Consider the following 12,579-nt stretch of genomic DNA (forward strand, 5'->3'; position numbering starts at 1 on the left):
TAAAGTTGGATGCTTAACCAACTGAGCCAGCCAGGCACCCCGATTTTATTTATTTTTTAAGTGTATTTATTTATTTAGAGACAGAGCACTTGAGTGCAAGCAAGGGAGGGGCAGAGAGCGAGGGGGACAGAGGATTTGAAGCGGTCTCTGTGCTAACAAAGAGCCTAATATGGGGCTCAAACTCGTGGACTGAGATCACGACTTATGCCAGAGTCGGGCACTTAACTAACTGAGCCACCCAGCACCCCTGGTTTGTTTGTTTGTTTGTTTGTTTGTTTGTTTTTTTTAAAGTAGGTTCCATGCTAAGTGTGGAGCTGAGTGTGGGGCTTGAACTCATGACTCTGAGATCAAGACCTGAGCTGAGATCAAGAGTCAGACACTTAACTGACTGAGTCACCCAGGTGCTCTGGTTGTTTTTTTAATATGGAAGCTTCATGAATTTGCATGTCATCCTTGTGCATGGGTCATGCTAATCTTCTCTGTATTGTTTGAACTTTAGTATATGTGCTGCTGAAGTGAGCACAGTTCATGCAATTTTTAAGTGATGTAGTTTTTCTTGATTTTGTAGTTAAGAATTGTCCCTGATGTTGCTAACTGTTTCTGGGATATTTTGGTATTAAAGATTTCAAGGTTGGCAGAGCTATAGAAGCTGCCAAAGGGACAGTTGTTCAGAGGAGAACCTTCTTTGAATATGTCTGTCCTCTTTTCATACTTAATGGGAAGGCTTGTCAACATTTGATAGTTTGTCCTCAATTGTTGAAAACGTGAGGTTTACATCTCTTGCAGTCTCATCAGAGATGAGCCATTGAACATCATCATAGCTTGTTTGGGAAGCTGTTGCCTAAGAAATTTCCACAAATTGGTTGTTTATATTTTATCATTGTAGAGCCTTTTTATCAGTGTTGCAAAATAGTTCAGTTAACTTTTGATTCTTTGCTTTAGGACTAATGGCAGTACAAAGTGATATAAAAATTTTACTTGAATTTGAGGTTATGTAAAATTTTGTCTGTAGATTTATCATATTTTTTGAGTTATATTTAGGCTAGTATGAAGTGAGTTTAATTTTTTTAGTATATTTCAACTGATGGAGGCAAAAGTTAGTTCCAAAATAAGCCAGTGAGAGGGGACCTGGCTGGCTCAGTCAGTAGAGCATGTGACTCTTGATATCAGGGTTGTGAGTTCAAGCCCCATTTTGGGCCTAGAGCTTACTTTATTTTTTTAAACATTTTATTTTTAAGTAATCTCCATACCCAGTATGGGGCTTGAACTCAGCCCCAAGATCAAGAGTTGCACGCTCCACTGACTGAGCCAGCCAGGCACTCCAGGCCTAGAAGTTACATTAACAAAATAAAATAAGCCAGTCAGTTGAGGAGTAAAGTCTGAAAGTAAACATGTATATTAAATAATTCATGTGTGGATAATTGATAAATAATTCATACTTTAAAAAATGAAATCTAGCAAAGTAGCTGAAGCTGTTGTAATTAGATAACTCAATTTAAAAATTATAGAGTTGTTATATGAGAGTAATGGTGATCGATGTTAAATTTTTCCTGTTTCAGAAAAATCAGAGACTGTGCCAGGTTGCCCCTTTATCTATATCATCCGAAAGGATATAGATGTTTACTCTCAGATCTTGAGAAAACTCTTCAATGAATCCCATGGAATCTTTGTGGGCCTCCAGAGAATTGAAGAAGAATTGACTGGAAAATCCAGAAAAGCTCAGTAAGTAGGCTGCTGGTAGGTACTGCAGTCCACAACTAAAGCGTGAAAGCCAAATGAACTGCCTCGTCCTTTTGCATGATGGATGGAGTGCCTGGAGAAATAAGGGGCTCCTGGTTCTATTTTGAGGCTTCTGTCCTGGGCAGTGGAGGTAGGTAGGGATGAAATGTCTTTCAGGGACTGTGCAAATGGCTGTTGATCGATTTGGTGGCTTGATAAACTTTTTGTTTGTTTATATTCCTGTTTCATTTACCCTGCAAAGAAGAAAATTTAGGCCAAATAAGCACCTGAAAATCACTGAAAGAAGTCCCACTGTGGGAAGATTTTGGAATTATCTTACTATAAAAATGAGTTTAAAAAAGTAGTTTTGTTGTATCTTTAAAGAATTATTCTCAAGGCATTTTGGGTAAGAGACCAGAAAACTATTATACTGTATGTAGACTAGGGTTGTTTGAAGTGTGGTTCATGCGGTAACTGCATCAATATCAGATACTTGTTAATGGCAGATTTCTGGGCCCCACCTCAGATCATAAAAATTAAAGTTTCTTGGGGTGGATCCTCAAATCTAAAATCTCCAGGTGAGTCTTAAGCACCATGGAGTGTGAGAACCTTTATGTTAGTTTTTTATCAGTGTCCATAAATACAGTTAGAGCATGGGCAGTGTTGGTATTTGTATTGGGGGAAAAAAGTTTTTCCTTCCTGTTGTGTGTCTCCTTTGTTACACACTACTGCCATATTCATTTCTTTGGTTTTTTTTTTTGTTTGTTTTAAATGTTTATTTTAGAGTGCATGCAAGTGGAGGAGGAGCAGAGAGAGAGGGAGACAGGATCTGAAACGGAGTCCTCGGTCCATTCGGACAGTAGAGAGCCCGATATATGGCTCGAACTCACGAACTGTGATGACATGACCTGAGCCAAAGTTGGACGCTGAACAGACTGAGTCACTCAGGCTCCCCTTGTTTGTTTATTTAAAATTTTTTAAATTCATTTTGAAAGAGAGAAAGCATGAGCGGGGGAGGGGCAGAGAGAAAGGATAGACCGAATTTCAAGCAGAGTGGGGGGAGAGAGAGAATTCTAAGCAGGCTCTGCACTGTCCGTGAGATCATGACCTGAGCCAAAACCATGAGTTGGACACTGAGCCGACTGAGCCACCAGGCACCCCCATATTCACTTCTGATGCCAGATGTATGGCACCAAACAATTCTGTCACACCAGCTGGGTATCCTATAATTTTTTGTGTTTTTTTTGTTTTGTTTTTTTAAAGTAAGCTGTATTTCCCAGTATGGGGCTTGAACTCACGACCGGAAGATAAAGAGTTGCATGCTTGGGGTGCCTGGGTGGCTCAGTTGGTTACTCATCTGACTCTTGGGATTCTGTCTCCCTCTTGCTCTGCCCCTCCCCAACTTGCTCTCTGTCTCTCTCTCAAAAATAAAAAGTCACATGCTTTACTGACAGCCTGCCAGGTCCCCTGGGTATCATATAATTTAACTCAATTTTGACCCTATCTACCTGGAGATCAGATTTCATAGGTTAAGGGCTTAGTCCCACAAGACTGTTCCCTGCTTCACATGTGAATTGCAGTTAGTGCATTCCCACGTTACTTAAAGCATTTTTCTGGCCCAGCTACAAATTGGAGGTTCCCAAACCTCCTCATGTTCAATGAATTTGCTAGAGTGGCTCACAGAACTCAGGGAAACACTTAGCTTACCAATTTATTAAAGAATATGATAAAAGATACAGATGAATAGCTAGGTGAAGAGATAAATAGGACAAGGTCTGGGAGGGTTTGGAGTACAGGAACTTCTGTCCCTGTGGAGTTTGGGTGTGTCTCCCTCCTGGTACGTGGATTTATATACCCACCTGGAAGTTCTCTGAACTCCATACTATTGGGATTTTATGGAGGGAGGCATGATCAATTATTAACTCCATTTCCAGCTCCTCTCCCCTCTCCAGAGAGGTAGGGTGCAGGGCTGAAAATTTCTATTTTAATTTAATTTTAATTTTATATTTTTTAATGTTTATTTTTGAGAGAGACAGAGCACGAGCAGGAGAGGGGTGGAGTGAGAGGGAGACACAGATCTGAAGCAGGCTCCAGGCTCTAAGCTGTCAGCACAGAGCCCGACACGGGGCTCGAACCCATGAACCGTGAGATCGTGGCCTGCGCTGAAGCTGGATGCTCGACTCACTGAGCCACCCAAGCGCCTCTCTTTTTTTATTTTTATTTGTTTTTGAGAAAGTGTGTGATTGGGGAAGGGGGGGGGGAGAGAGAGAGAGAGAGAGAGAGAGAGAGAGAGAAAGAGAGAGAGAGAAAGAGAGAGAAAGAGAGAAAGAGAATCTTAAGCAGGCTCCATGCTCAGTGCAGAGCCTGACATGGAGCTCTGTCTCAACCAGGAGATCGTGACCTGAGCCTGTTGGGCTCTATCTCAGGAACCAGGAGATCTTGACCTGAGCCTGTTGGGCTCTATCTCAGGAACCAGGAGATCTTGACCTGAGCCGAGATCATGAGCCAAGATCAAGAGCTGAGATCTAGACTGACTGACAGGCCACCCTAGCACAGCAGAAGATTTCGGTCTTCTGTTGATGGCTGAGTCTTTCTTTGACCAACCCCAATCCAGGAGCCCACCCAGAATGGCCTCAATAGAACGTAAGGTGCTCCTGATGCTCTCATCACTTAGGAATTCACAAGGATTATAGGAATCTTGTGTCAGGGACTAGGATAAAGACTAGATGTTTCTTTCTTTCTTTAAAAAAAAAAAACAACTTATTTTTAGGAGAGTGCAAGATGGGGAGAGGCAGAGAGAAGGGGATGGAGGATCCTTTTTTTTTTTTTTTTAAAGAAAGATTTTTAAGGTTGTTTATTTTTGAGAGAGTGTCTGCACACAAGTGGGGGAGGGGCAGAGAGAGAAGGAGACACAATCTGAAGTAGGCTCCAGGCTTTGAGCCGTCAGCACAGAGCCTGACAAGGGGCTTGAACTTAATGAACTGCTAGATCATGACCTGAGCCAAAGTTGGCCGCTTAACCTATTTAACCTTCCAGGCTTCCCTGTTTTAAATTTTAATGTTTCTTTCTTTCTTTCTTTCTTTCTTTCTTTCTTTCTTTCTTTCTTTCTTTCTTTCTTTTTTTTTTTACATGTTTATTCATTTTTGAAAGACAGGGAGAGACAGAGCACAAGCAGGGGGTGGGGTGGAGAGAGAGGGAGGGCACAAAATCTGAAGCAGGCTCCAGGCTCTGAGCTGTCAGCACAGAGCCTGACACGGGGCTCGAACTCACAAACTGTGAGATTGTGACCTGAGCCGAAGTTGGATGTTCAACGACTGAGCCACCCAGGTCCCCCAGTGTTTGTTTATTTCTGAGAGAGAGTAAGAGCATGAGTAGGGGAGGGGCAGAGAGACAGACACAGAATTCAAAGCAGGCTCCAGGCTGTCCACACAGAGCCTGACGTAGGGCTTGAACCTATGAACCATGAGATCATGACCTGAGCTGAAGTTGGTTGAAGACACTCAATCAACTGAGCCACCCGGGTGCCCCAGGGGGACAGAGGATCCTAAGTGGGCTCTGTGCTGACGGGTTGATAGTAGCGAGCCTGATTTGGGGGCTTGAACTCATGAACTGGGAGATCATGACCTGAGCCAAAGTCGGACACTCAACTGACTAAGTCACCCGGCTGCCCCGATGTTTATTTCTTATAAATCACAGTATCACAGTATTTTACTTCCTCGTAAAATTTTACAAATGACTCATTCTGGAGGATACCCTAGTCAGCTTCGGGGGGATGGCAGAGAGGGAGGGAATCACTGGTTTCAAGAGGCTCTGGTAATAGAATATTGGTGACTCAAACATCATTATTCTAAGAGAAAAACATGTCGAAGGTCCTGTAATTCCTGGAAGGCAGGGAACTTGTCTTATTTATGTGGGCCCTCTGTTCCCACATACCCTTGCACGTTTATAAAGTACGTGCTCTAAGGGCATCTGGGTGGCTCAGACAGAATCAAGAGTCAGCATTCACCTCTTGATTTCGGCTCAGGTCTTGATCTCATGATATGTGAGATCAGTATGTGAGATTGAGCCCTGTGCTGTCAGTGCAGAGCCTGCTTGGGATTCTCTCTCTTCCTCTCTCTATGCCCCTCCCCCTTGCTCTCTCTCAAAATAAGTAAACATAAAAAAAATAAAATATATGCTCTAAAATGTTGAACGAATGAATGAATGCCATCCTAATGGTGGGGTGATAGCTCCTGTTCTGTGTATCGGGGTTAGCATATCACCTTATTTTTTTGGCTGAATTATTTATCTGGACCTGAATCTTGGCAGTGAAAGGGGATGTGGGGTAGTGAGGATTGGGTGAGGGAATACGTGCAGATTGCTTTACCTCCTGCCAGTCTTGTTGTAGGTCATATGCAGAATGTTGCTATTCTTTTTTTGATTTAATTCCAGGATAATTAACATACAGTGTTATGTTATTTTCAGGTGTGCAATATAGTGATTTAACAATTCTATATGTTCTAAAAAATATGGAACACTTCACAAACTTGAATGTCATCCTTGCTCAGGGGCCATGCCAGTCTTCTCTGTATTGTTCCAATATTAGTATATGTGCTACTGAAGGAAGCATGCTGTTCATTTTTAAATGGAACGAATAGGTGGTCTTTAGGTCTCTTCTTCTAGAACTGTTTTTGTTGCTAAGGACTGCATCTTGGTAACTAAACCAGTTACTTTCTGTGGATGTTTGTTATGTTTTGTCATTTTCTTTTTTTTTTTAATGTTTATTTTGAAAGAGCGTGCATGCATGTGTGCTCACAGGAAGGGCAGAGAGAGAATCCTAAGCAGGCTCGGTGCTGTCAGTATAGAGCCCAATGTGGGGCTGGATCTCATGAACCATGAGATCATGACTTGAGCTTAACCGAATGAGCCACCCAGGCGCCCCGTCACTTCCTTTTTTAAAAAGACTTTATCTTGAAGTAATTTTGGATTTACAGAAAAGGTACAAGAATAATGGATTACTGCATATCCTTCATCTAGCTTTATAATGTTAATATCTATATGTTACCATATTACTGTCACTTAAACCAGGAAACTTAAACATCAATGCAGTATGCTTGAAGACTTCATTTGAATTTCACTAGTTTTTACACTAATGGCCTTTTTTTCTCTTCTGTGACTGAGGTTGCATTTAATTTTTTTCCCATAGTCTTCTTTATGACTTTGACACTTTTGAAAAATATTGGCCAGTTATTTTGGTGCTGTCCCTCCATTTGGGTTTGTCTGTTTTCTCATGATTGGACAAAGGTTATGTATCGTTTTTGAGATCATGCATTTTTAGTAAGAATACCACAGAACTGGTATGATGTGTCTTCAGTACATCATATTATGGGGTTTATCATGTTGAAGTTTTATTACGGAGTTTATTGACCTTCATCACTTGGTTAATGTGGTTTCTACTGGGTTTCTCCACTGTAAAATTACCATCTTTCCTTTGTAACTAATGGGTATTTGGAGGAGAAACTTTGAGATTATGCAAATTCTATTTCTCTTTAAATTTTCAACCATTATTTTTAGTGTCTATCAGTAGATCTCGTTTGCAACAATTAATATCACTATGGATTCGGGGATATTTATTTATTTAAAATAATTTTTTTATGTTTTTATTTTATTTTTTGAGAGAGAGACACAGTGAAAGCAGGGGAGGGGCAGAGAGAGATGAGATAGAATCTGAAGCAGGCTCCAGGCTCTGAGCTGTCAGCGCAGAGCTCAACGCAGGGCTCAAACTCCCGGACTGCAAGATCATGACCTGAGCTGAAGTCAGACGCCTAACTGACTGAACCACCCAGGCGCCCCTCTGGGATATTTTTTGTACTCAATGGGTTATCTTATATGTTACTTATTTTTATGCTAAAGTTGTTCCAGCTTAGGCCGTTAAGACTCCTTCAGGTTGGCTCCTGTATTTGAGCAAGCTCTTATCTTCTATTGCAGACTTCCTTGCTTTTTGTCACTACAAGATGCTCCATGTTCCTGTTGTATGTCATTTCATTTTTGTAGATTGGTCCGAGTGAGTAAGAACTACCGATCAGTCATAAGAGCCTGTATGGAGGAAATGCACCAGGCTGCAAGTAAGGATTTTGTGTGTGTACATGTTACAGTAATTGAAATATTTGTCAATACTGCAAGGTAAAGTCTATTTGACTTTACAGTTCAAAAATCTTACTTTCCCATCTTATGTAACCTAATATTTTGGCAATCGTCTTGAGTACGTTTTTCAAGTTAGAACATATTGAGTTGACAGGTGTGAGACTAACGGCCAAATTAAAGATCTTTGAAATCATATTCCCAGTTCTTTTACTTTCACAATTTAAAATCACCATAACCTTGAGAGCCATGTGATTTCTGGGTGCTGAGTAAAGTCTTTTATAACATGATGGTCTCTGTTCTGTTGCAGTTGAAAGTGTTGCTTGTAACTTAAGGGCATTGGGTTTGCAAATCATTGATCTGCAACAAAGAGATATGAAGCACTTTTTAAAAACTTACAGTGAAAATTGGTAGTCATTAGAGGAAATAGGCACAAGCAAAGAACCTTGTATATGAAGCTATAAGTATGAGACTAAAAGTTTCATTGCTTACTTCAAAATGTTTTGTGTTTTGTTAGTTGCTGCTAAAGATCCAGCCAGTGGTCGCCAGTTCAGCAGCCAGGTAGGGGCACCGCCTGCCTTTGTTGTCCTGGCACCGTTATGTCCTTCTGCATCCTCAGCACCCACCTGGGGTGGCTTTGCAGTCATTGTTATGTACAAGTCTTTCTTACCAGGTAGACAGGCAACTCCTTGGGGGCGGTAAGGATCATCTTGAACTTCTTGGTGCCCCCTTCAAGGCATAATGCATTGGAACACAAGGGTGTGCCTGATAAGTACTTGTATGAATTTACAATTCTTATGGGGAAATATCAGTCCTAACCACATTGTGTCACCTGAGGTAGTGAACTGAGCTTTTGGAACCACTGCTTATTTTTATAAGCTGGACTCAGCTCGTGACCCAGCATTTTTACTGAGTTGTTTATTTTGTTGGAGCTGGAAGATGGCTGAAAGAATTCTCTTTCTTTGGTAGAATCTTGATAGTGTTCAAGCTCAGTGAGTAGGGATTGGTGCAGCAAAGCATTTATTTTCTCTGATTAAGGTCGTCTGTGTTTTTGTATGAAAGGATGGTGGGGAAGGGGACTGAATATTTCCTAGGGCAGGGTCCATACCTGACTTATTTTTGGGTCTTATATTAGGTTTGCTTTTTAGTAGACTTTCTTAAACTTTAGTCCCTTGATACCACCTTCATGATTTTTGGTATATCTGTAGAATTCTTAATATTATTTACTGAATAAATTTTTCTAAAAATCATCTTCCATTTTACTCAGAGCCTCTTTCTAAATCCTAATATTCATCAAGACCATGGGCGTGATGGGCTAATTATATTTTTCTATAACGCACATTAAACTAAAATGAGAACTATTAAAAAAAAACAATGTTAGTCTGCGTACCATCCCCTAAAATTCTCTCACTGAATTCCCTGTGGGAAATCCTGTGGGATTTCCATAGGAATATTCAGTAAATGTTGGGTTAATAATGAATGACCATCATGTGCTTCATTCCTTTGCTCTGAGAGCAAATATCAGGAATGTTTTCAGTTACAGTCTTGTCTCCATTTCTTCCTTAGGTCTCCATTTTGTCAGCAATGGAGCTTATTTGGAATCTTTGTGAGATTCTTTTTATTGAAGTAGCCCCAGGTGAGCATGGAATCATCCCTTCCCAACATCAAAGGTATCTACCTTTCCTGCATGTCATGATGAGAGTTTAATTGCCCAGAATGCTCTTTTCATCACTCTACATCAACGTAACCATCAGAAAGTTGTACGTAACACCCAAAGAAGCCTGCCATTTTGTCACCTCTTAGAAAATGCCACCTGAAAACCTAAAATGTTAGGCTGGTGGCCCCTGAAAAACACCAGTAAAACATGTTAAACTGCTGTATGATAGGGGTGGTCAGTATTTATGTTGTGGACTGGTCAAGCTTGTGAAAGTTTTAGGAGAAGTCAGGGGAGGGGCATGGAATGGGTTCTCCCTCCTAGCCTCAGAAGGAGCCAACTCTGCTTACTACTTGATCTCAGACTTCTGGCCTCCAGAAGTGTGAAATAATAAAGGTCCGTTGTTGAAAAATTTAAAAGAAAGAGAAACTTTTAAGAATGTGAGGGATTATATGGTGGGAGGCAAAGTCACTTGGAGAATTCTGTCACCAGTGATTGGGGCAGGGGCAGCTCTACACGTGAACTGTCCATTCTGAATTATTGCATGTTCTTGAACCAAATTGTGGGCGGTACGGTATCCTTGCTCTCTGTGGAGGTGTTGCAGGCTTTTTTTTTTTTTTTTTTTGGTATCTCTTGATAGTTTATGTTTGCTGTTACCCATAAATGAGTGTTAGTAATCTCTGTAGTCATAGCTTTTTACTCCCATTCCTGCTAAAGTCCTGAGCAACTTGAAATGAAAATTAGTTGTTTCTATGTTTACTGCCTCCAGTATATCTTGAGGGCTGTTGCTGTGTTTCTGTCATTGTTGCTTACCTAGCACCTAATCAGTACCAGTCCCTAAGTGGCTGTTCCTTACCTGGCCATTGCACACTGCATCGTTGTGAAGAATTGGGCGTGGTGAAAGTGGTGAGATTCAGCCCTATCAAAGATTCAGTGAAAGGTGGAGCTGCCTGGCTCAGAGGAAGTATTCCTAAAGGTCCATTTGTCAGCCCAGTCCTTTATTCAGGGCCATATGTGTGCCCACCTACGAGGGATAAACCACTTCTCCATAGTTCTCTTCTCTGCCCTATACTTTCTGTCCGTACTGTGGGAAAGTGGAATTTGCTACAGATGAAGCTGAGGTTTGTGTGTGACAAGAGTCTTTCCTCCTAGCCGGCCCTCTCCTCCTCCACCTCCTTGACTGGGTCCGACTGCATGTATGTGAGGTGGACAGTTTGTTGGCAGATGTCCTGGGCAGTGAGAATCCAAGCAAGCATGAGAGCTTCTGGAACTTGGTAAGGACCTCATGCAGGTTGGGCCTTCCTGACTTTCACCTCACAGTGTTTTCCCAGTATTCATAGGCAGGCCTGAGGGTTGCCTGCTGAGCCTGCTCACACTCAGAGTGGTTCTTGGGTCTGTGATTATGGAGATGCTCTTAGATCTTTGCTTCCCTGATCCACAGAAGAGTTTAGAACTAAGTTTTCGTGTAAAAAAAAGTAATGCTTTGTAGGCTTTCTGGTGAGCAGAGAAATTTAGTTTCTTTGTGAATCTAAGGAAGAGAAGAGAAGATGGGGTAATACAAACCTGATTGATAGGGGCTGGGGGTGGGAGCTTAATGTAAATAAACATGAGGGGTTTTGAGGTGATAGAAATGTTATAAAACTGGATTGTAATGATGGTGCACAACTCTGTAAACTTACTACTTAAATAGGTGAATGTTGGTGGTGTGTAAATTATAGGTCCATACAGCTATTAAAGATTGATGATCCTGAAGTCATTTTGGATTATCAGTTTGGGAGTCAACAGGTCTCAGGGGCGCCTGGGTGGCTCAGTTGGTTAAGTGTCCAACTTTGGCTCAGGTCATGATCTCGTGGTTCGTGAGTTCGAGCTCCATATTGGGCTCTGCACTGACAGTACAGAGCCTGCTTGGAATTCTCTCTCTTCTCTCTCTCTGCCTCTCACCCACTCGCACTTTCTCTCTCTCTCAAGATAAATAAAAACTTAAGGGGCGCCTGGGTGGCGCAGTCGGTTAAGCGTCTGACTTCAGCCAGGTCACGATCTCGCGGTCCGGGAGTTCGAGCCCCGCGTCAGGCTCTGGGCTGATGGCTCAGAGCCTGGAGCCTGTTTCCGATTCTGTGTCTCCCTCTCTCTCTGCCCCTCCCCCGTTCGTGCTCTGTCTCTCTCTGTCCCAAAAATAAATAAACGTTACAAAAAAAAAAAAAAAAAAAAACTTAAAAACAACAACAACCGTGAAGAAGGTCAGCATGTCTCTTGGTGTTGTGTGTGTATGTACGTATGTATGTATGTATGTATTCTGTGCCTATGAAAGCAATGCTTTTTTCCATTTACCTTTCCTGACTTGTGACCCATTTGGGAGGGCCTGGGGAGAAGATTGCAGTTGACCTGAATAATGGAAGGTTGATTAAACTTACAAAATATGGAATTCAGGTAAAGAATTGTTGCCTTCGAGACAGGAAATCTTGGGCCCAGATTTTAAGTCTCTGATTCATTCACTGAATATTTATCAAGCACTCCTGTTTGCAAGGCACTGGGGAAAACAACTGTGACCAAAGTGGGCAAAGATTCCTGCTCTTCTGAGTCTTACATCTTGGGTGGGGAGACAGAAAATAAATACAGAAACAAGTAAAATACGTAGCATGCCTCACAGTGAAGCCCAGTGGTATGGAGAGCAGGGGAGTCCGGGAAGGCCACCCTCATGAGGTGATATGGGAGGAGGGGCGCTGGGCCAAAGGAGGGGAAAGAGCATTGCAGGCAGTGAGACCTGCAAGCGCTCTGACCTGGAGGCACAGTGGGACGAGGAGCAGAGGGAGCAAGGGCTGGAGTTGGGGAGGTAAGGGCAGAGAGCCAAAGGGCCAGATCATAGGGCCCCCTGGACTGTCCTAGGACTTTAGCTTTGAGAGAGGCTGTAGAGCAGAGTGGTAGGAACATGGTCTGTGGTGCCAAACTGCCTGGGTTAGCATCCCAGCTCTGCCTCTAACTAGCTGTGGGGTCTTGAATGAGTTATTTAACTGCCGTTAGTTTCTTATGTGCAACAGGGATAGTGATCAGATCATGTTTAAGATCATGTAATGATGAAATTAAAGCAC

The 12,579-nt window shown here is 42.1% G+C and overlaps 1 protein-coding gene and 2 non-coding genes across 5 annotated transcripts in view; 1 reads left to right on the forward strand and 2 right to left on the reverse strand.

The window, feature by feature from the left end:
* NUP85 (nucleoporin 85) overlaps window positions 1–12,579 on the forward strand; it is a 37,436-nt gene that overhangs the window by 5,446 nt on the left and 19,411 nt on the right. For 2 of the 3 annotated variants that reach the window (XM_047831597.1, XM_047831599.1), the window contains exons 3-7: window positions 1,560–1,722; window positions 7,687–7,823; window positions 8,357–8,400; window positions 9,406–9,475; window positions 10,646–10,767. In XM_047831597.1, coding sequence (XP_047687553.1) covers window positions 1,560–1,722; window positions 7,687–7,823; window positions 8,357–8,400; window positions 9,406–9,475; window positions 10,646–10,767 — 536 coding nt within the window. The remainder of the gene's footprint in view (window positions 1–1,559; window positions 1,723–7,686; window positions 7,824–8,356; window positions 8,401–9,405; window positions 9,476–10,645; window positions 10,768–12,579) is intronic. The other variant, XM_047831598.1, reaches the window with a different exon arrangement.
* LOC125152296 (U6 spliceosomal RNA) lies at window positions 417–523 on the reverse strand. The gene has a single exon (XR_007147145.1). It is a non-coding gene; the product is annotated as a U6 spliceosomal RNA (small nuclear RNA).
* Window positions 6,222–6,328, reverse strand: LOC125152293 (U6 spliceosomal RNA). Its single transcript, XR_007147142.1, has one exon. It is a non-coding gene; the product is annotated as a U6 spliceosomal RNA (small nuclear RNA).

The sequence above is a fragment of the Prionailurus viverrinus genome, chromosome E1, assembly GCF_022837055.1.
Source record: "Prionailurus viverrinus isolate Anna chromosome E1, UM_Priviv_1.0, whole genome shotgun sequence".
NCBI classification, from domain to species: Eukaryota; Metazoa; Chordata; class Mammalia; order Carnivora; family Felidae; genus Prionailurus; species Prionailurus viverrinus.